The sequence below is a fragment of the Numenius arquata genome, chromosome 21 (assembly GCF_964106895.1).
Source record: "Numenius arquata chromosome 21, bNumArq3.hap1.1, whole genome shotgun sequence".
Lineage (NCBI taxonomy): Eukaryota > Metazoa > Chordata > Aves > Charadriiformes > Scolopacidae > Numenius > Numenius arquata.
This window is the reverse complement of record NC_133596.1, coordinates 4,973,963-4,996,177: the sequence shown is the minus strand read 5'-3', so window position 1 is coordinate 4,996,177 and position 22,215 is coordinate 4,973,963. Positions and strand designations below refer to the sequence as shown.

The 22,215-nt window shown below is 45.9% G+C and overlaps 1 protein-coding gene across 5 annotated transcripts in view; it reads left to right on the top strand.

Annotated features, from left to right (window-relative positions):
- Window positions 1–12,278, top strand: part of SRRM1 (serine and arginine repetitive matrix 1) — a 20,583-nt gene extending 8,305 nt beyond the window's left edge. For 2 of the 5 annotated variants that reach the window (XM_074162010.1, XM_074162015.1), the window contains 13 exons: window positions 117–229; window positions 483–683; window positions 1,171–1,374; window positions 1,928–2,047; window positions 3,592–3,863; window positions 4,010–4,090; window positions 4,434–4,520; window positions 5,194–5,338; window positions 7,523–7,627; window positions 7,990–8,451; window positions 9,364–9,550; window positions 9,994–10,188; window positions 10,371–12,278. In XM_074162010.1, coding sequence (XP_074018111.1) covers window positions 117–229; window positions 483–683; window positions 1,171–1,374; window positions 1,928–2,047; window positions 3,592–3,863; window positions 4,010–4,090; window positions 4,434–4,520; window positions 5,194–5,338; window positions 7,523–7,627; window positions 7,990–8,451; window positions 9,364–9,550; window positions 9,994–10,188; window positions 10,371–10,475 — 2,277 coding nt within the window. In that variant the 3' untranslated portion in view covers window positions 10,476–12,278. The remainder of the gene's footprint in view (window positions 1–116; window positions 230–482; window positions 684–1,170; window positions 1,375–1,927; window positions 2,048–3,591; window positions 3,864–4,009; window positions 4,091–4,433; window positions 4,521–5,193; window positions 5,339–7,522; window positions 7,628–7,989; window positions 8,452–9,363; window positions 9,551–9,993; window positions 10,189–10,370) is intronic. The other 3 variants (XM_074162013.1, XM_074162014.1, XM_074162011.1) reach the window with 2 other exon arrangements.
- The last annotated feature ends 9,937 nt before the right edge of the window (window positions 12,279–22,215 follow it).

Sequence of the window (22,215 nt, the reverse complement as noted above, 5' to 3'; positions counted from 1 at the left end):
TCTCTGGGCAGTATATTTTTAATTTTTTTTTTTTTTTTGTTATTGCTGTTCAACATACATATTTGATAAGGTCTTTATGAAGCTTCTGAGCTAAGTGATGGTATTTGGTTCCATAGATAGAGCAAGAGAAACTGGCTTCTATGAAGAAACAAGATGAAGACAAGGAGAAGAGGGATAAGGAAGACAAAGACAACAGAGAAAAAAGAGACAGATCTAGGAGTCCGAGAAGGTAATGACAATGCACAGACAATGTATCAACAATACTCTAGAACAGAGTGAAGCACTTATGGCAGTGAAAAATTAATTGAACTTTGGAAATGCTGCCCTTAGCTATTTTAGCAGGCTAGCTTGGCTTACCACTGAACAGTAATTGCAAGTAAGCTAGAGCATGTATTGTGTACACGAGGAATTGTATTTAATGGTTTTATTTTACTATACGTCGCTTCATTATGTTATGCTATTAAATGACACTTTTTTCCTAGACGCAAATCAAGGTCTCCTTCCCCTCGAAGGAGGTCGTCGCCGGTCAGAAGAGAGCGGAAACGCAGTCATTCTCGTTCCCCTCATCACCGAACCAAGAGCCGTAGTGCTACCCCCGCTCCAGAAAAGAAAGAGGCGACTCCTGAGCCAGAACCCTCTGTGAAACCAAAGGAGACTGTTGTTCAAGAGGCAACTTCAAACAGGTGTGATAACTATGTGTGTAGAACTATATAATACCTTTTGAAAAATGGAAATTACCTTAATACCTGTTTGGAGTTTGACTTGGGGGAATGCCTGCTTCTCCCTGTCACCCTGCAGCAGCAAAAATTCTTATTAAATAAATTCTTATTTAATCTTCAGTAAGATTTCTTTTTCCCTGTGTAGAATTCTGAAGGCAGAGCACTTAGCTGCCGCTGGGGCTTCATTGTCCTGGTCATCTTTTCCACTTCTGACGATGTCATCTTGTTTTCTAGCAAGTTGACACATAGCCTATGTATTACTTTTTCTTCTCTTTAACTCATTGTACTGTGTTCTAATTGTTTTCTCAGTTTTGGAGTGGGACGTCTTACACCTTGTCAGAGGATGAGCAGGAGAATGTTCATTGTAGGGGAATATCTTGGCAGCTTCTAAAACATTACTCCAGGGCTCTGGTTTGTATGTGCTTATAAATTAAGTCTTTATTTTTAACAGTGATATCCCAAAAGCTCCTAAACCTGAACCTCCTGTACCAGAGACTAAGGAAACTTCACCAGAACGTAATTCAAAGAAGGAGAGAGAGAAGGAGAAAGAGAAGACTCGTCAAAGATCCCCAACTCGGTCTAAGTCAAGGTCAAGATCTCGATCACGTTCTCCATCTCATTCTCGACCAAGAAGGCGTCATAGATCACGGTCAAGGTAGGGCTTAAATTTACCTCAATTGTGAAGGTTGAAAAGTGAATATTTTCTTCTGAAGCTTAATGTAATGTTCTCAGTTACAGTAGTGATGTTTTTAGAGATGTTGAGCTAGGGATGTTTTAAGCCAAAAGATGCATTTAATGGATAAATGTCTTGGGAGTTATTTTCTTCCTTACTAGTTCATGAGAAGATGCTCGCAGTGACTAACACTGACTGGAGGAGGAGTGGGGTACTCAATGCTGAGTGTGGCACTTGTTACGTAGTAGGAACTGTGTAGTCATCTTTTTATGAGATAGGTTTGATGCTGAAGATGTTGTATGCTACTTTTTTTTTTTCTCCTTTCTTGGATTATTTTGCTTCTTAGTAGAGAGGTCTTGGTAAATTTTAAAGCACTGATGGTGTCTGAATGTACCACTTTGCGTTATAATCTAAATGCTGCTTTAATGTGGTGTACTTGGAGAAAAGCAACTTCACGCTCAGTGCCCTGAGGATAAATTTCCTCAAATCTGAAAATTAGATAGTTGCTTTTCATTTGAATTTTTGATTGTGACAGGTCTTACTCCCCTAGAAGGCGACCAAGCCCCAGGCGACGGCCGTCTCCAAGGAGAAGGAGCCCTCCAAGGCGAATGCCTCCCCCACCCAGACACAGAAGAAGCAGATCCCCTGTGAGGCGGTAAGATTCCCTTTTTTGGGATAACTGAAAATATTAAACTTTGAAAGTTGAAGGGAACATTAGTTGTGAGGAATGAGAGTTATCAAAAATACCTTGTTCATCTTACCTTAGTACTGTTGGGTGTATGATTTGAGTGATGTAAGAACTGCAGTGTTGTTTTTGTAAGTGTGTTGTGGGGGAACATAATAGTAGCTGTGAAAGGATTTCTTTTGAGTTGAAATACTGATGAGAATTCCACGCTTTTGAAAAGTGGCGATTTCAGAACTGCAGCTTCTTCAAATGGCTCTGGATCACGCCCAGCGTAGATTGACATGACATTTATTTATTGCTTTTTTGCTTAAGTCTTAGTGTTTTGGGTTTTTTTCCTGCCTGGGGAAAAAATATAACAAGTAACTGGATTTTACTTATTGGCAGTTTTTTAATTATGACTTACATTTCCATCACATCAAATTAAAATCAAAATTCAATTTTGACTTGATATGTGTTGTTTCTTCATGTTCTTTTACTTAAAAATCTTCAAGGTCTGCTCTCTAGTGTTGGAGATTACATTTTTGACATCATGAGCAATTGTTCTTGTAGCAAAGCTCTGAGTTTCCTTGCAAGGAAAATTGTGTGCTTATGGCAATGTCAAAATAGACATTTGTCTTCAGAGGAAGAGAATAGATTCCTGTCCTCTCCGTAGGAAGAGAATTAAAGTGATGCTTCCTGTGTACAGCAGTTGTTCTTTTTTAGGAAGGAAAAGTTCCTCCTTTTTATGACAAGGTGATGACTATTCTTTCTTTTTTTTTTTTATCTGAGTTTGTAAAGATGTTCATTTCACACAGTTACTGGGAAAACTGTGAAAAGTATCAAACATGTATGTTGCAAGATGTACAAGAGCTCCCTTTCAGCAAATGTTTATCTCACTCAAGGTAGGGTTTCTTTTTTCCAGGTTCTCAGGAATTCTGCAGCCAAAGGTGGATTCTGCAGGTACACAATTGCAACAGAACTTGCCACAAATTTTGCCGCAGAATTCTAGAGGCCCTACCTTTTTAAAATTACAAAGTAAAGATGAAAGACTAAAACATAAGAATGGATAGATTGATTCTGAACTGTTGTTAAGTTGTCTGAAATTTTTACCTCCTGGTATAAAAACTTTTTAGTGTACTTGCACACTAAACTCTTAAAACAGATCTCTTCTGAAGATTGTTAAATCACATGTGCTAACACAGACAATTCTCTTAACTGTCCAAAAGTTAGAGAGCCCAAACAAAACTAATTGCTCCCAGGAGAAAAGCTTAGTTGTAGTCTGTAGATTGACAGAAAGCAAGCAAAGGTAACACTAACAATTTTTTGCTCACTATGTAGTTTAAAAATAACTGTGAAAGATTGGTTGTTATTCTCCTCTTCTACAAACCAAGTGTTGAAGGCTGCCCTCCATGATTTGGAAGTGCTGTTGTATGTGGCTCTATATAATGTGCTTGTGAAGAAATGCCGTTCTGTGTTCATGCTCAAACGTTTCTTCAGCTCGCTAGTCAGAATCTAATGTAAGATTTGATTTACAGGAGAAGACGGTCATCAGCATCCTTATCTGGCAGTAGCTCTTCCTCCTCCTCCTCACGTTCCCGATCACCACCAAAGAAACCACCTAAAAGAACTGTATCCAGTCCTCCTCGAAAAACGCGTAGGCTCTCTCCTTCGGCCAGCCCTCCTCGACGGAGGCATAGACCATCCCCACCAGCAAGTCCACCTCCAAAACCACGTAGGTCTCCAACACCCCAGCAGTCGAATCGTTCAAGAAAAAGCCGCGGCTCTGTTTCGCCTAGCAGATCATCAGGTAATCAAATAAAAACTTGTATTCCAGCAGCTTTTTATCATTTTGTGCTTTTGTTTTCTCAAAGATGGTGTGTACAGTTTGTATGAGCAGAAAAGCATGTGAGAACGTAACAAATTGCAATTGAGTTATTTGTCTTCGTCTTTTAGCACCCAAACATAAGAGTACGGAAAAAAGAGAATCTCCTTCGCCAGCACCAAAACCAAGGAAAGCAGAACTGTCTGAATCAGGTACGGCTCTCACTTTTCAACACTGGTTTTGGTGGGGTTTTCAACCAAAGATGCCTGACAATAAAAGGCAGTGGTAAAGTGCTGAACCATCTTGATAGGCTGGCGTTGAAAGCAAGAGTTTTCCAGAGTATAAAAATGGTCGCTCTGATGGCCTCAAATACTCCATCCAAGCTTTCTTGGGAAAAGCTCAGCCAAAGTGTATTCCAGCCTCAATGTTACCTTAAGATATGGTGGGGGGGGAAACATGCTTGATGATCTGCTGTCATACAACTTTGCCTCTGCCTGAATAAGGCAGATTTGTATCTTCAGTTTAAATATTCTGTCCGTGTGTGTACCTTTTCAGAAGAAGACAAAGGCGGTAAAATGGCAGCAGCAGACTCTGTTCAGCAGAGGCGTCAGTACAGGAGGCAAAATCAACAGTCTTCATCTGGTATGGAGGACATAAATTTACTAAAACTGCATTGTTGTTTACTTCTGCAGGAAGTAGTTAATGTGAAGTTCAAATACTGATTAAAATTATTTGCTATGTGCACTGCAGCACTATTGTAAACTTCATTATGAGTGGTAAATCTATAATTAAGTCACTTTAATTGTCACTCATGGAGAATAAACTATAACTTTTAAAGGTTATGATATATCTCTTGGTAATGGGTTTGCATCTTCAAAAGTTTCACTTTGAAACTCTTAACATCACAGCACAAATATTATTTGCTATGGATTACTTAATCTGTTGTTGCAATAGGTTATTTCCTAATATTTTTGGACTCTTGTATGCTTGAAATAGGTAAATTAACCTGGGCCTGGTGTAGGTTTTTGTCCACTTAATGCTTCTATAAGTAACTGCAGTTCACCTTTTAAATTACCTGGCCAGTCAAATATTGTGTGGACAGTCAGGTTCCTGCAAATATTTTTACCCAGCTCTGATGGATTAATTTATCACTTGACTTCAACTAACATTTTTAGTTGAACTGCTTTTAAACAGAGGCTTCTTATTTTGTGGGAGAGGAGGTTAGTAATTTATACTGCAGTGTAACCCTGTCAGTAAATGTGTTAACGGTGTCATGAGAATCATTTTCCAGAGAGTGATTCTTCTACATTTATAGATTCTGGTTCTTCATCTTCATCTGAAGAGGAAAGACCTAAAAGATCCAATGTGAAGAACGGGGAAGTTGGTAGACGCCGACGCCATTCACATTCACGCAGCCCCTCACCGTCTCCACGAAAACGACAGAAGGAATCCTCCCCTCGGTAATTTCTTCATAAGTTGTACATAACTGATGTCTTTTTCTATTTAATGTTGTTTATCTGCTATGCAACTGTCAGCAAATACACGACAGAATTAAGTTGTGTCCCATTTGCCCAATCTTGTTATGTTCATTTGGTGAGAATTATTCTGAACTTGTATTTGAGTGTGTTCGTTTTTGCCTCAAATGTATGGCAGATAGATTTGTTCTATTTTGTTTTTCCTCCACTGCTATCAGGATGCAGATGGAAAAGAGGTGGCAATCGCCAGTGATGAAAAGGTTGGTTAGAAATTAATCTGTTAAATAGGATTTACATGTAGAAAAATCATTTAGACAGGCTCTCGTTTATTTTGTCATGGATAAGCAATTGCCATCCTTTGTCCTCTGCACTTGCATACACAAAGTAGGTGAGAGAAATTCAGACTGGTGTTCCTTGATGTGTTGGATCTGGGACCATTTTCACTGGCAGAAAAAAAAAGAGGGAGACGTGCTCCGTCTCCTTCATTGTTCACTATTTGTTAATTCACATAAGCCTGTAACAGCTGATAACATTAATGTTATTAGGGTCTTGTTGATGCCTGAAAACAACTGAACGCTTGTGTTCTCCAGGGGTTTTCTTACTCCATATACAGAGATTTGAAAGTTGGGTGACCATTACCTTGTAATTTTGCTGCCACTGATGGTCTGGCTAAAACCCTCCCGCAGACTTGCAACAAGTCATTAAGATGTTCTGGTTCATAGATAATAAGAATTTTTAAAAGTCTCATTCCTCAATGTATTTGATACTTGTCTACTACTAATAGTTCCAAATATCAGACTAGTAGCGAACACCTACTTTATTTTCTCTTTTCCTATCTAGGCAGTATTGTTAACACTTTTATTTGTGAAACTGTTTGCTCTAGGTTGATCTCGGAATATAGGAGGGTGCAGGATGCTGGGTGCTTGATGGGTTTACTAATCTGATATAACGACCCTTGTGAGCAATCTGTAATTAAGACCTAGCTAGAACACAGTCACAGCAAACGTAATGCTGTATGAGATGAAGTGTGACCAATTCTACAAATGTAGACCATTCTGCCTTTGGATCTTGTCAAACAATTTTATGTAAAATAGATTGGAATTCAAAGATCTTAATCTGTTTAGCAACATATTAAAATCACCTGCTGCCTATTGTGTAAATAGATGTTTAATTAGGACAACCATGATGTTGGAAGGCTAGCATTTTCTTGGATCATAAAAGAACATTGTCTTTTGGCACAACTCTTATCTATAAAATGTAACTCGTTGCCTTGGAGAACAACAGCCAGTATATTTGAAATCAAATCTCAGTTGATGTAGTTGAGCTGCTTTGCTTTTTCATTATTCTCATTGTTTCCTTCATGCAGTCATTTTATCTTAATTGCTTTTTTTAAAAAAAAGGAATGTTTTACTTGATAAAATACACCAGTATTCCTCTCCTTTAAAACTCTAGGAAAGTGTTTGATTAAACTTTCCCTTCCCAGAGGTCTGTTGTAAACCTTGTAGAGCAGAAAATGGCTCATTTTATGAATAATTTTTACCCAGATAGCTGCCCTTTAGCAATAACTGTTTTTTCCTCTGTATTTCAAGAAATAAGTCATTTTGTATTTCAGATCAATAGATAAAAGCTGTTTTCAAGAGTACAGTTTCACGCTGTTTAATCTGAGCCAGCTTGAGGCTGCTGCTGAGCACAGTTTTGCTCTGCCTGACACGACTGGGCATTCCCAGTTCCTCCCTGGTGCTGGATCCAGCATCGTGTCACTGCATGAGGACAAAGAGGTGGTTTTGTTGGGTTGGTTTCCTGGCGCATCCATAATCTGGTCTGACTCCTTACATGATTCAGTGCAAGGGAAATGGCAGAAATGAGCTTTCAGAGAAGAAAATAAGAGAGAGTTGGGCTTCCTCTTTGGCCACAAGATGTGAATAGACCAGGTTAAGGGGAGTGTGAAATTGTCTCACGACTGCTGGAGTGGGCTCTGAGAATTACAGTCAAATACGCGTTGTCTCTCTTTAGAAAGACCTCAGTGTAATGTTTTCCATCAACAACTCTAACAGAATCTCATTTTGAAGTGTGCGAACAAGGTGATTTTGCATAGTGAAAGCAGAAGAACAAAAAAAGCATCTCGTGGCTTAATTGCAACTTTTCTGAGAAATCCCTTTCTCTCTTTAGTCGGAGGAGGAGGAGTCCATCGCCCCCACCAGCCCGGCGGCGACGCTCTCCTTCACCCGCCCCCCCTCCCAGGAGGCGGCGCTCACCCTCGTTACCTCGTCGAAGGTAGTGTATTGCATTTTTGTCATGAAGTGGTTGCTTTTGGTTGGTTGACTTCCAACTATAACACCTAAAAACAAATGCCGTGATTGAGGAAACCAGTTCCTTGATTCAGTCACTGGGGGGGAATGTAGTTTGTGAGTGCAGGTGAGATTTTGTGTAGTTGGTGTGTGGCCTGGGTGTCATTTGATTGATGTATCAAACACTGAATGCACCCATTAAGCTAATTTTGAAAAGTTTGGTATTAAATCAAGTTTTAAAGCATTTTTAGAGGTATTTCCCCACCCACCACCCCTTTGGGCAAATTGCAAGACACTTGTAACGTTCACATGCCCATGTGGCACCTGAACACTTGTTTTCTTTGTTAGGTCTCCATCACCACCCCCACGCAGACGCTCACCTTCTCCGCGGAGATACTCTCCACCGATACAGAGACGATACTCTCCTTCTCCACCACCGAAGAGAAGAACGGCTTCTCCTCCTCCACCACCTAAACGAAGGGCATCACCTTCTCCACAGTCAAAACGCAGAGTCTCCCATTCGCCACCGCCAAAACAGCGGAGCTCGCCAGCTGCTAAACGGCGTTCCCCTTCCATATCTTCCAAGCACAGGAAGGGATCTCCTCCCAGTAGGTCCAACCGGGAAACACGTTCTCCACCACAAAACAAAAGGCATTCACCTTCACCACGGCCTAGAGCTTCTCATACCTCTGCGAGCCCACCACCACCACGGAGGGGAGCTTCAGCATCACCCCAGAGAAGACAGTCACCATCTCCAAGCACTAGACCCATCAGGAGGGTGTCAAGAACGCCAGAACCTAAGAAGACAAAGTAAAAAAATCCATCTTTGTTGTTGGTTTTGTGAGGGTGGCTTGGTTTTTAGTTTTGGTTTTTTTTAATGGGGTGGCAATAGGTAGGGAATCACATTATATCTATATATAGGGCTCATATATCTTGAAATTGCTCAAGTGTTGGTGGCTTTGTTCAGCTTCCACCGGCATAACATTGATTTTCAGAAGTTTATTAGATGGGAAGCATCTGTTAAAATGAAAGTGCAACGTGGGGAGAAGCATTAAAGAGGGTTTAATGAAGAGTTTGAGGGGTCTTTTAATAGCACAACAAAGGGCTGGGACTGAGCAGGTGGAGAGAAGTTTGAGAGAAGTTTTTTTGCTTTGTTTAAAGAAAAGTGAACCTTCTCTTATTTTAAAACTAAGTGCAGAAGGGAACGCTTTTCATTAGCTCATAAATAATTTCATAAGTGGCCATCCAAGAGGGAAAAAAACCACGGAGAATTTCAGCAACTTTCTTTGGTTTGATGGATCTCTCTTATGAGATAGAATTAATAAGCCAGCACCACACTTTTGACTTTCAGAAAGAAAATGTAGCTGAATGTAATGTCTTGCGCTCTTTCTCCTTTGGATGATAAAATAGCATTGCTATTCTCTTGACTTTTAATGTGGTTATAAATTAGTCATATCGGAAGAAAGGGAGCAATCATTCCTGAACAACAATAGTGTTATTGTTTAGCAAGCTATTAAGTTGCAGTATCCTTTTGCGTTACAGATCCACAGTGGTATTAGATAGTTTTGCCTTTTGTAACATACGCCAGCAAAATAACTAATAATTTTTTAAGTGGCAGCTTGCCAAACGAATGTATGTGCCTAGAATTTGGCTTTTTTTGGTTAATTTTTACGTTCTTGTTTTGTGTCTTATATCTCTAATTTGGGGCCTTCTGTTTTTAAGGGCTTCCACGCCAAGTCCGCGATCGGCGAGACGGGTGTCTTCATCACGGTCTGCATCAGGATCACCTGAACCAGCCCCGAAAAAACATCAAGGGCCTCCATCTCCTACTCGGTCCCGTTCCCCTTCTGCCAACTGGTCACCTGCAAAAAAGGCTAAAAGCCCAACTCAGAGCCCTTCACCTGCAAGGGTATTTGTTTGCTGATAAAAGCAATGCTGTTTGGGGTTATACGGTTGGTTATTTTCATGAAGTTTTAGCTGCTGAAGAGCTCTAGGCTTATTCACATGGGGGAAAAAATGGTTGGAGTGATTTTTCGTAGTTAAAACCAATTTGGAACACGGGCAATATTAATTTTTATGAAGAGCCTCATGTATCAAGATCAACGTGTCGAGTTTGCACGGTGTTAAGTTCTGTTTGAAGCAGACACAGCCTGGCCGTGCGTTACAGTATCTGCCTTCTGGTTTTGCTCTGTCTCTTGACTGGGAGTGGGACTTTCTCCCAGTTCACTCTGGAGTTCATTGAGTTTAGATGTTGCTCTGTCCCTTCAGAGTTCCCGGAATGGTTGTGGGCTTGTTTTAAAATTTTGAAGCCTTAGGAATAAGTTGTAATATCTGCTGAATTCTTTGTTACAGAATTCAGATCAAGAAGGGGGTGGAAAGAAGAAGAAGAAAAAGAAGGATAAGAAGCATAAAAAGGATAAAAAGCACAAGAAACACAAAAAGCATAAGAAGGAGAAGGCGGCAGCGGCTGCAGCTGCTGCTGCTGTGGCTGCAGCTGATACCACCTCAACACAGGAAGACCAGGAAGCGGAGACAGAACCCAAAAAGGTAGGAATTTGGTCTCTGACCTTTATTTTTTCCAGAGCCCAATATAAGAAAACAGAAATGAATGTCTCAACGGCAATTTTACTTCAGAAATGGTACTTGGTGTCTCTTGATTTGCAATACTGGGAGGACTGAGCCTGGCTTGGCTTTCAGCGTTTGAAGAAATGCTTTCTCTTTGTTTGAAGGAGACAGAAAGCGAACCAGAAGACAACCTTGATGATCTAGAAAAACACCTGCGAGAGAAGGCACTGAGGTCGATGAGGAAGGCGCAAGTGTCACCACCATCCTAGGCCGGATCCTTTGATATAATGTACATTTTATTTGGTTTGTACTCAGAATTCAATTTCAAATTGCTAAATGTGTTTGAGCTTTAGAATATAACATTTGTTGTAATAATTGCTAGGTTGAGGTTCACCATGTACAAAGGGCATGGATTTACATTACAAAAGGTGTCCACAGTGTACTAGTGACATTCTTTCATTGACAGTCAACATAATTTCATTTAGAGTGAGACTTTTTTAGAAGCAGTAGGAATTTGTTTGGAAGGTTTTAAAGATGACCACCGTCAGTTCCCTCGTTTTCTTTGAAATTCAACAAAGCCTTTAGCATAATTTGTGAGGGTCTCATTTGACTTCTTTTTGTATCCACTGACATTATGCTACTAACCTTTGTGGTTTGTAAGCTTGCCCAGGAGTAAAACCACTGCAGAATTACCGAGGAAGTACATATATTTTAATGCTTTCTACTGTTGCCTGTATAGTCTCCATTAAAGCGAATCAAGAATAGCAATTTAGAATGGTACATAAATGAAAGCATGTTGTTTACCAGGACACTGTGGGTTTATATTGATGTAACATGTTGATTTGGAACACTGGAATTTCATTTGTATTTTTATGTTCTTTTTTTAAAGGGCAGTTTCCATGATCAGCAGTCCCAGAAAAAAAAAATATATCCTTCAGTTCCATAAATTTTTGTTTGTGAGCTGTCGTTGCCCCATTCATAAATCTTGTCTCGTTACGGTTCTTCTGAATGGTATAAGCAACTTTCAGAGATGTGGTCTTTGAAAGTTTTGAGGAACCTGAACTTTGGATATTGTCATGTTTTCACTGTTTTTTTTTGTTTTTGTTTTTTTAACTAAAGCTATATAAAGCTTGTGGATTAAACAAAATAAATTTCTAAATTTAAACAGATGTTGGCTATTTTTATATGAACATTTACATTTGCTAATCAGCTTTCTTTTGTACAGGGTTAATGAATACACAGATATGAAAAAGTATTTGATCCAATATGCTGGAGAAACTGGGGCTTTTGTTTTCACCCGTCCTGGGGTAGCAGAAATAGCCCTTTGTTAATTCAGTGACGCTCCTCTTGTGTCTGGATGGATGTTCTTGCAAAGCAAGAGTGAATCAGTCTCCCTGGTCAGCGCTCTGGTAGGACGGATAAGCTTAAAGGCAAACGAAATATTTGCTGGTGAAAATTGCTTGTCGTAGCAAGTAAAACGTTTCAAGGTCCTGCAAAATAAAAAAAAAAAACGAAGGGCAGGTTTGCATTGACTCAGTTACAAGCTTTAGTCACGAAAACACTGGTTTGAACGCTCTTCTGAGGAATCCTCGTGGCTTCGCTGCCTTTTTCATAACCATATTTGAAACTTGCTGGATTGCTACTGTCGAATTTTTAAAAAAAAAAAATAAATTCAAGCTCTGTTTCTGAAATCAAGCCAATTCTGAAGTGTGAGGTTCCTCTGGCAGGAGGAATGGAACGTGCTTTTGAGATTATAAATTTTTTTTTTTTTGTCCTGCATCTGACGTAGGTGTGATGTGCACAATTAAGTGTAGATATTTGATTAGTCTTTTTACTTGACGTCGCCTAGGGTTTTAAAATAAAACAGGTGTTCTGTAGATACTGGATTGAAGGGGATATCTTCAAAGTAGCTTCCTTCTGCACTTCCTGATATGCTGAATCTTTTGTTTCTTAGCATAAGTATACATTGTATGCTACAGTGCTTGTAAACTTAGTTCAACAACACTTGAATGTTGAGTATCATCTGTTATTAAATGTGTATAATAAATTCCGAGAACTTTCTGGACAAACACATTTTTAAAAGTACATTCTGAGTGAATTTGGTGCTTGTGAAACAACAGAACCCGACACCGTACTGTGCTCATTTCTCTGCCCCCCTCAGTTTTTTGTTTTCCTGTGACGTTCCTCGGCAGCACAAATGATTCTGAAATTCAGTTTTAAAAGACGGTCCGTGTGCAGTCCTCCAGGAGTTAATGCTCCATTCTCTAGAACCTGAATCTCACCTTCCTCTGGGTTTTGTGACCTCCCTCTGCCTTTTAATCTTAGGACTAACAGAAGTTTGTTAAATGTATTCTGTACCTGAGTCACTGACCCTTATCTTCCCTTAACGCCTATTTTTCATCTCCTGCCCGCAGGGCTGCGCTCTGATAAAGGACTTCGCTGTTGATTTTGGAGAGGTCACGAAGGCAGCCCAGATCTTCCCAAGACGCAGGTGTCCCCCACCTTTTTTTCCTTCCTTAGAGTTTCTATTGTCCCTCCTTTTTTTTTTTTTTTTTTAACATCTATCCATAAAGAATGGTTTAAGTTTAAAAAGAGCAATTAACCGTACTCTTTAGTAGCTGGCTCTGTTCTGTGACACTGTCCCGGGGGACTGCTGACTTAATCCTTGGATTTCTCTCCTCATCCTCTGTAAGTGAGATCTCGTCATCCACATCCAACCTTGTCTGAACCGTTCAGTGCTTGATTTTCTTTCTTTAACCTCTTATCTCTCTTTCTCAACCCTGGTATTTGTCGTGGTGCTGCTGCAGCTCGGAGGGACCCTGTGCGATGCTTTGGGCAGCGCCTCTGCTGCGTGAATCTCCCTCTTTTTATTCCAAAACCGCCAATGCTCTTTGTTTGCTCGTTGATCAAGGCTCCCTTCCTGAAATGACAGACACCTGGGCTTAGATGAGTGATGTGCTGAAATAACTCTACCTAACTACGCACAAAAAAAAAAAAAAAAAAAAAAATCAAGTTTAATTGGGCTGTGTAATTCAGATGAAAACGAGTCCATAGGAGTGAAGGTGAGGATGAAGTGAGTCACTGGCAGGTCAAGATCCGTAGTGCGTAATAAGGAAAGATGTATTTGTTATGTCAACAGGCGGGACAATAGCAGGGGTGTGTGCAATGGTTTGGAGTTTCTATAAACTCAGGGTTGGATTATTCCATTTTTCCACCTGTGTGACTTTGGGAGTTTCCCTCGGGAGTTCTGTGGGGACCAAGTCCCTGAGCTTCACCACTGCAGGTGTACGCTCTCCAACTAATTTAGGAATTGCCCTAAAGTTCAGGACAAAGGCTGTTCTGCTGCTGGTTTGGGAAACGTCTAGCACTGCCTGAGAGCTGATGTAATCCCCATGGTAAATCGCAGCTCTGAGGCAGAGCCCGAACTGTAAAACTCGCCCATTAAAGCTCAGAATCGCTCAGCTCCATCTCCTCTGACACCAGTTAATGGTACTGGCAGAGGCTGGGTGTGGGCCGTGATGGGGGTTCATTCACCGGGAGGAGCAGCTTAAACATCACCAGTGGTTTTACTCCCTGCCGCTTTCCTTCCTCAAACATCAAACCTATAAATGTGTATGTTTGGATATAAAAAGTAGCGCTACTGGGAGAGTGGCTTTTGGCAGGGAATTGAGCCCTATTTCGGTTGAGTTTCATTTCAGCGTCGGGTGTGACAACTTCTGTTCTAGTATAGGATCGTCTGCTGATAAAACCTCGGATCATCTGCTTAAAATCCCTTGTTCCTTGTCACCTAAGGACCCAGCAGGGCCCTCACAGCCCGGACATCACTCCGTTCACCGCTCAGCGGCTCCAAAACGGCAGCAGAGGCTTTGGCAGGGGAGGGAGAGTGGCCGCTCCACCGTGTCCCCTTCCCGTTGGGGCTCCCAGCTCCCTTCCCCGGCTGAGCAGCCGCTCCATTTCCCTCTCGTACAATTTTTTATTCTCCCCTGACCTTCCCGGAACTTCCCAGTGGAAATTGTTTCTCTTGATCAGATCTCGTCGTAATAAATTTCCATGGATGTAGTCTCTCCCTTCAAGGATAATAAAAAGATCATTAAATCGGAGAGTGGCGTAGGCGGTTGTGGATTTCCAGACTTTACTCAACAGTTTGACTTTTGAACTTTGCCGCAGCTCCCCCCGGGATGAGCTCCGAGAGGTCCTTCCTGCCCGAGTCCCCCCAGCTGCAGCACGAAGCGAGAAGAGAGAGGTGGCTCAGCACCCCCGCCGGCTGGAGGTAGATGGTGTCCTCTCACGGGGACTTTCTGTCTCGGAAATCAGCTAATGGGGGGCATAAAGCACAGCAAGAAGGGCCTCTTCCCTGCCCTCTGACGCTCTGAACGCAAAATGTTCAGAAACTGCTTCTCTTGTAACCCCGTTTTCCTTTCGCGCTCGGTGCTGGTTGAAGGAGGAGGTTTGACTCGTGCTTTCTCTGGTTCAGCTTCAGTTCTGACTTCGCTCGGTGGCGTTTCCTTCCGGTGAGAGCGAAGCTCAGCCCGCATCCATCAGGCTTAAATAAACCCCCGCAGTTGGCTCGGGACGGTGTGTGTTTGCTGCTTTGGTTGCCTGGAGGCGACCAGCCCGCGAGCACTTGGGCAAGTTCCTCCCGTGGTGTGCCTCAGGGCTCAGCGTTAGGACCATTTCTGTTTAATGTCTTTATTGATGATCTCGACAAGGACATAGGGTGTATCATCAGCAAGTTCGCAGATGACACCAAGCTAAGCAGGAGTGTTGATTCCCAGGAGGATAGGGAAGCTCTACAGAGAGACCTAGATAGATTGGATCATTGGGCCAACATCAACGGTATGAGTTTCAACAAGGGCAAGTGCCGGGTTCTGCACTTGGGCCACAACAACCCCGTGCATTGCTACAGGCTTGGGGAAGTGTGGCTGGAGCTGCCTGGAAGAAAGAGACCTGGGGGTTCTAATTGACAAGCGGCTGGACATGAGCCGGCAGTGTGCCCAGGTGGCCACGAAAGCCAACGGCATCCTGGCTTGTGTTAGAAATAGCGTGACCAGCAGAAGCAGGGAGGTGATTGTCCCCCTGTACTCAGCACTGGTGAGGCCACACCTGGAGTATCGTGTCCAGTTTTGGGCACCTCAATCCAAGAGAGATATCAAGGTGCTGGAGCGAGTGCAGAGGAGGGCAACGGAGCTGGTGAAGGGCCTGGAGAATAAATCCTATGAAGAGTGGTTGAAGGAGCTGGGACTGTTTAGTTTGAGGAAGAGGAGGCTGAGGGGAGACCTCATCACTCTCTATAACTACTTGAAAGGACACTGTAGAGAGGTTGGTGCTGGTCTCTTGGCACAGGTAACTAATGACAGAACAAGAGGGAATGGCTTCAAGCTCCAACAGGGTAGGTTTAGACTGAACATTAGGAAGGAATTTTTCACGGAAAGAGTGGCCGGGCATTGGAACAGGCTGCCCAGGGAGGGGGTTGAGTCACCATCCCTGGATGTGTTTAAGAGCCGTTTAGATGTGGTGTTGGGGGACATGGTGTAGGGGAGAACTTTGTAGAGTAGGGTAGATGGTTGGACTCGATGATCCCAAGGGTCTCTTCCAACCTGGATGATTCTATGATTCTGTGCCCGGTCCTGTGCGTGGATTAAGCCCTGGGAAGGTGCTGGGAAGAGCGGGATTGAATTTAATTGACCTTAAAATAGTAGAACCAGCCATGCCCCGCTGGAGCTGATCTCTCTCTTCAGGGGTGTCCTTAATTAATTGCTGTCAATTTATTAACACGTTTGGGCGTTCCTCAGGCTCGGGTGAAGGGAGCAAATGCCAGTTTTGTAGGTAACTCGGATGCTGCATGTGCCGTGTGGCTTTAGGGATTCAGCTCAGAGGATCCGTGTGTTTTTTACCTTTAAAGGAACGGATTTTGGTGTTTTGCCTTAAACGCAGGCTGTGGTTATTGCGGGGCCGTGTCTTTTGGGCTGGCCTTGAAGAAGCGGAGACGGGAGCCAGGTGTGGCCAGGGCTTCCAGCTCCCTTCACCAGCGGGGCCGGGAGCGGGAGGGCAGGATCCTGCCATTTAAATAAAAATTAGATTTAAGCGTGTTTCAAGGAGAATCAGTGTTTAAAATCATATCTGTTAAAGTCAAATTTAGCGTGAACCTATTGAAAAGTTACGCAGTGTAGAAACTCTCAGAAAAGGATGCTGGAAGGTGGGCACGAAGCCTGGTTTTTTAAGAACGTTGGTGCAGAACTGGAGTTTGTGGCCCAAAGATTTGGGTGTTTCGGTGCGAAGAGCCTTATTAATGTTGTAAAATAATCTTTTGAGTAGGGGTTCATGTTCAGGGCACGGGAAGGAAACGGTGCTGGGCTCGTTGCCCTCTTCACCGAACCGTCGGCTGTTGCTGACCGTTAACGCGGAACGGAGCAGTAAAATAAAAAAAAAAAAGAAAATACAGAAAATATACCAAACTTTACCCAAAGTGGTGTAAGCTCTGCGCCTGTTGAAGGCAGAGGTGTGCTTTGTGCTGTCGTGAACTTGGAAAGAAGGAGAACTTGTCCCCAAGCCCCAGCGAAGGGGCACGGGAACGGTTCGATTGTTCGGCTTCCGAGAAGGAAAACGGCTGTTGAAATCATCAGTCACGGCCCAACGCCTGAAAAAAAAAATAATACAACGTTCTCACGTTTTGTTGTAATTAACTTTCACCCGCCTACGGCGCGGGAAAATAACGAGTAAAAATTGTAGTCACAAAAAAAAAAGAAAAGGATGTATTTAACAAAACCCGAACACGTGTGTGTTAACGGTGTGTGGTAACGGCTTAAAGGTGTGCGGGGGGGGGGGTGTTTGTATCTAGTTTACAGAAAATAGCCTAAGCGCCTATGAGAAAACTCAGAAAATAGCCTTCGAGACTATGGAAGTGTAAATCCCAGCCTTGAGGGTTGTATCGATCCCCTTCCTTAGGAAAAACGAAGCTACAAATGCAAAATAGGATAAAACTGATGAGTTGAAAAGGCGCCGCTTTAAACCAGGATTAAAATTAGTGATTTAAATTAACTCAAGCAGGTTAATAGGAAACGTTGGTTCCGTCCCTCCCTCCCGGAGCCGGGTGAAGGCAGGGGCTGAGCCCGGCGTCTCCGCGGCCGACGCTGGAGGTGAGAGAGCGGCTGAGACGGGGACGGCCCCGTCCATCGGGGGAATTTCTGCGGCTGGAAGAGCAAACTGGGCCAAGTAATTAGATTTTTGCATCTTCGCTTCTCACCGACAGGCGGGTTTGCCTGTATTTCGCCGCCTGGGGATGAACCGAAGGCTGTTGCCGGAGGGAGAAGGGTCACCGCCAGTTTGTCATGGAGCTAAAAGCGCTGCTGGAAAGGAGGTGGCTTTTTTCTTTCTTTTTTTTTCCCCCTCCCGAGTCTTTCCTGTTTAAAAACATGAGCCACAAGGGGTTTCTGACGAGGTGTCTCGTTTGGCTGAGAGGGGCTGTGCCCGAGCAGCAAACGGGTGTGGTGTGGAGCCGGCCCCCGTGTCCCGGGGAGGGGAAACGCTGCGAAAACCCTTCCTTGGCTGGAAGTTTGGGATTTCGTAATGGGATGTGGCCGACTCCCGGGGCCGGTGCGTCAAGAGTTTGACGCCTTCACCTGGTGGGTGAAACTGGGATTAGAGGGCACAGTGACTCACGGGGACAGCAGCCACCCCGTGCTACACGCACCCGCTCGTTCAGCCACGGTTTGCTTTTGTTTTCTGCTGAGATTATTTTGGAAAACCCGAAAAATCAGCGCCCCGGGGGAGAGCGTGCTGGCTCCCAAACTGGGACCAGTGTCAGCGCTGGGAGGGCAGCTCCGGGAGAGGGTTTGCTGCGGCCTCTGAGCCTTTAGAGCCAGGTGTTTTAATCACGAAGTAATTATCTTTGGAGTTCATATTGTGGCAGATTCCTCAAGAATGGTGTTTTTTTCTCATCCGGGATCGCTCCCTTGGGGTTCGCACGGTGACCGCCCGCTGATGCGGGACCTGACCTCGGGGCTGCGAGCGGGGACGGGGGGAGGCTGGAATCATTTTGAACTCCCCCATCTGTTTCCCCAGCCCCGGGGGGCGGCGTGAGGTGTTAAAGAGCAGAAGGGATGCGGGGTCCGGCTGCCTCCTTCCTCCTGCACAAAGGCAGGATGCGGTTGCCCCTCGGGCAGAGCCGGTCGGTGGCCGATGGCTCAGGGAATCAACGTCCCCTTTGTGCGCGGGGCCGAGCCCATCCGCGTGCGTCGGGAACAGCGGCCGCCCCGCGGGAGAAGGGAGATGGGACGGGAGCGAGCGGGAGCTGGAGCCACCCAGGGCTGTGGCGCCGGGACCCGGCAGCGACGCGGGCGGGTGGCACAGAGACGGATCTTGTCGTTGCGTTAAGGTAATAAATCCGGGACGCTGACGGAGAAACGGAGAAGGATGTCGTCCAACAGACGCTCCAGTGGCTCAGGTTGCTCTTTCCAGCCGCGGGAGGGGAGCAGGGGTCGGTCCCTGCACGTGAGTCGCATCGGCCGGTCCCGAGCTGGGGTGGGTGATGCTCTGAGCCCCCAGCCTGGGAACCTCTGAATCCTTCTGTTTTACTGAAAAGAAAGCACGGAAAAGGGCTATCTTGGGAAAGCGACTCCGGGGAGGGGAAGAATTGTTCAATTCCTTGACAAAAGCTTTGTGTTAAACCCAGGGGCAGAGCTGCAGCTTGTGTAAATTGTTGTGGCTAAACTAAAATAAATGGGGTTTTGGCTGCCGACGTCAGCGCGGGGACGGCCCCTGGAGACGAGCCGCAGCTCGAGCCACCGGCCTCCCCGCAGCACGTGCATCACTTATCTGCTCGGCCAGATCTTCCTTTGAGTTTTCTCCCCGCCCTTGACCTCTGCCGACGCCGTGTCCCACGACGGGGCCGTCCCCGGGAGCACAAACCTTCGCGGTGCCCGTGCCCTGACCCCGCGCGGGCGGTGGGAGAAGGGAAGGTCCCCCCGGGACGGGCTGTGCTCGGGAAGCTCATGCTGGGGGGGGGGGGACGGGGACAGGGGGGGGAACGACAGCAGCTTTTTGTAATTCCTCGTTCAGGTTTTAAAAATAATTGGCTCCGGCTTCACATGAAGCAGAAGCCAGAGGAGCAGTTGTGAAAATTTTCAACCCCATTTTGTGTATAAACCGCCCCCCTCCCGACGCTTCCTCTCTCTCCAGGAAGGGGGGGGAAACTCCCGTTAAAAATTGACAGTCTCTCCGTCAGCGGGATTTGAATTCAGCAAGTGGATTTGACCGCCTGCCGATGTGAAAAAAATTACCTTTGTCGGTGCGATGATATTTTTTTAAGGAGAGAGAACTGGTTTGGGGCCTTTCCAGCTTATTAAAATCTTTGCGAGTCCCCACGGCCGGGCGGGAGGGGACAAGAAGGGAAAATGACATCAAGCGCACGATTGGCAAAACGAAATTGAGCTCTTTCTTATTTATTTATTTTCAATCTGTCACAAGCGGGTGAATGGGCCCCTCTATTATTCATGCGGGAGGATAAAGGGAGCTGCTCTCCCGGCTTCGGGAGGAGGCAGACTCCGCTTTCAGCTTCAACTCTTCTTTCCGGACGAGGAAAGCGGACACCTCGCCGTTATCCGGGACAGAGATGAGTGAAGGCAGATGGATGGAAAGGGAGTAATTCGCATGTTTTGTGGAAAAATAGGGCGTTATCCGGGAGGAGACCACCTCCACCGGCACAGGGTTCATGTCAGTGGTCTGTGGTTCCCGGGGCAGGACAAATCTCGCTGCTGGAACAAAAAAGCCTTTCACCCTCCCAGGGGGGATCGGACTATTTCAGCCGGAGCATCCCACGAGCAGAGTCACCCCGGCGTCTCCTTAACGGCTCTGGTTGGGCTGACGGGGATGTTCTCCATCTCCGGGGCTTTGCTCCATCGCTCGCCCGAACGCCGACACCGCACGGAGCACCTTGTCTCAAGGTCACCGCGTTGCCGGCGGGGACTTGGCCCTTCTCCAGCTGCTGCTTCCTTCCTCCCGGCCCTCAGCGCCTTCCACCTCCTGCGCCGCAGCGCGGGGAAACCGCAGCAATTGTTGATCTCATTTACTGCTCGGTGTCCTTTTCTGGGTGTTTTTTGCTGGGGGCTGAGGGGGGTGGGGAGGAGGAGGAGGAGGAGGAGGAGGAGGGAGATGAAGCTGGTGCTGAGCTGGGGATGCTGACTCGGTGTAAAGCCGGGCAGCTCCTGGGGTCCTTCCCTCCTGCCTCGGTTTCCCCATCAGCACGGCGGGTTTGGCATTCCCGTAATGATTCATGTCCATAAAACGCTCGGTGATGCTCATGCGATTAACGTCATTTTCTCACAACTGAGACTTTTTGCAGTTAAAGAGGCGACTTTGCTGCGGGGAAGCCAAGGAGCAGAACCCGTGAGTGCCGTGACAGGGACACCCCACGGCTTCGGGACGCTTTTACTCACGTAACGCTCTTCCTAAAGCCCTCCCTCGAGGCGCCTGGTGCTGGGATTCCCCACGGACGGATCCCAAACCTGGATAAAGTTCTGAGTTTGGAGGAAAACAGAGGAGAGGAATGAAGATTTACGGTTGCAAGGATAAGAGCAAGCGGCGAAACAACTATCCTCCTGGCTGTGCCCTTCTCCCACCCCTGTGCGGGACAGGCTTGGATGGAGTGGCTGCAGCTCCCGGCCACCGCCTCGCTCCTTTGCTGCTCCCTTTGCCTGGCTTGGCCTTGCTTTGGCACGGGCGCTGTGCTGGCTCCGTCGGGACCTTCCCCGTGCCACCGCGGCAGGACGGCGGCTCTGAATGCCGCTATTGTGAGCCCCGCGGCCACCAGGCTCACGCTCGGAAGGGGCCCCGGCTCCCCGGCTTCTGGGTGAGCTGTGACGGTGCTGGAGGTCGAAAGGCTGCCGGGGGACATTCCCGGGACAAGACACCGAGGCCGAGTCCTGCCTCCCCTGAGCCCCGCTGCTCCGGCTGCCACACTCTCCTGCCCCAAAGGAGACCTCCTGATCTCCAGGTTATACAAGGTCCATGGAATCAGGGAATTGTCAGAGTTGGAAGGGACCTCTAGAGATCATCCAGTCCAACTCCCCTGCCAGAGCAGGGTTGCCCAGAGCACATCACTCAGGGCTGCATCCAGGCGGGGCTTGAAGATCTCCAGGGAAGGGGACTCCACACCCTCCCTGGGCAGCCTGTTCCAGGGCTCTGCCACCCTCACCGGAAAGAAGTTTTTCCTCATATTTAAATGGAACTTCCCATGTTCCAGCTTGTGCCCGTTGCCCCTCGTCCCGTCGCTGGGAACCACTGGAAAGAGTCCGGCTCCATCCTCCTTCAACCCACCCTTTAGGTACTTGTAAACATAGGTAAGGTCTCCCCTCAGCCTTCTCTTCTCCAGGTGTCCCCCTGCCCCTTCCTGCACCCACTGCGATCCCCTTTGCCGTGGATGCGTTACACCCACTGCCATCAACCACAAACACTTTGATTTTTGTCAAAAAAAATAAATCACCTATTGCTGGAAGTGAGGCCCCCAAAGGAGGAAAAAATTGCTCTGAAGTTCCTGTCTGCATCAACCCATTTTTTCTGCAGTAGTTTTGGGAGAAGATGAGAACTAATAATTCTCATCGTGGCCGAGAGGTTTTCCAGTGATGCAGCAGGAATTCTGGGGGGGCTCGGAGCTCTGGGACCCCACTTCTGCCTGTGCTGGACACCGGTTTCCCAGCTGGGCGGATTCTGGCATGGTGCCATGTGGGTCTCCTCCATATCAAGGAGGAACCGAGGTGGAGTTTGGATGCAACCAGCAGCGCTGGTTTATCTTGGCCGATTGCAGGTGGGGATTTGCCCACAGAACCCAAGTGGCACCAGCCCCTTCTCCAGCTCCTCCTGTGGTGGCCACTGTGGCCCATCAGTGTCCCCGTGGCGTCCACCTCGGTTCCCTGCCTGCATATTCCCCGGAGACGGAGACATCGAGGATGCAAAAAGCAAGGAGCAGAGTTCCCCAGCACCAGCTGTGGTGGCCCCCGCGGTGACGTGCCACGT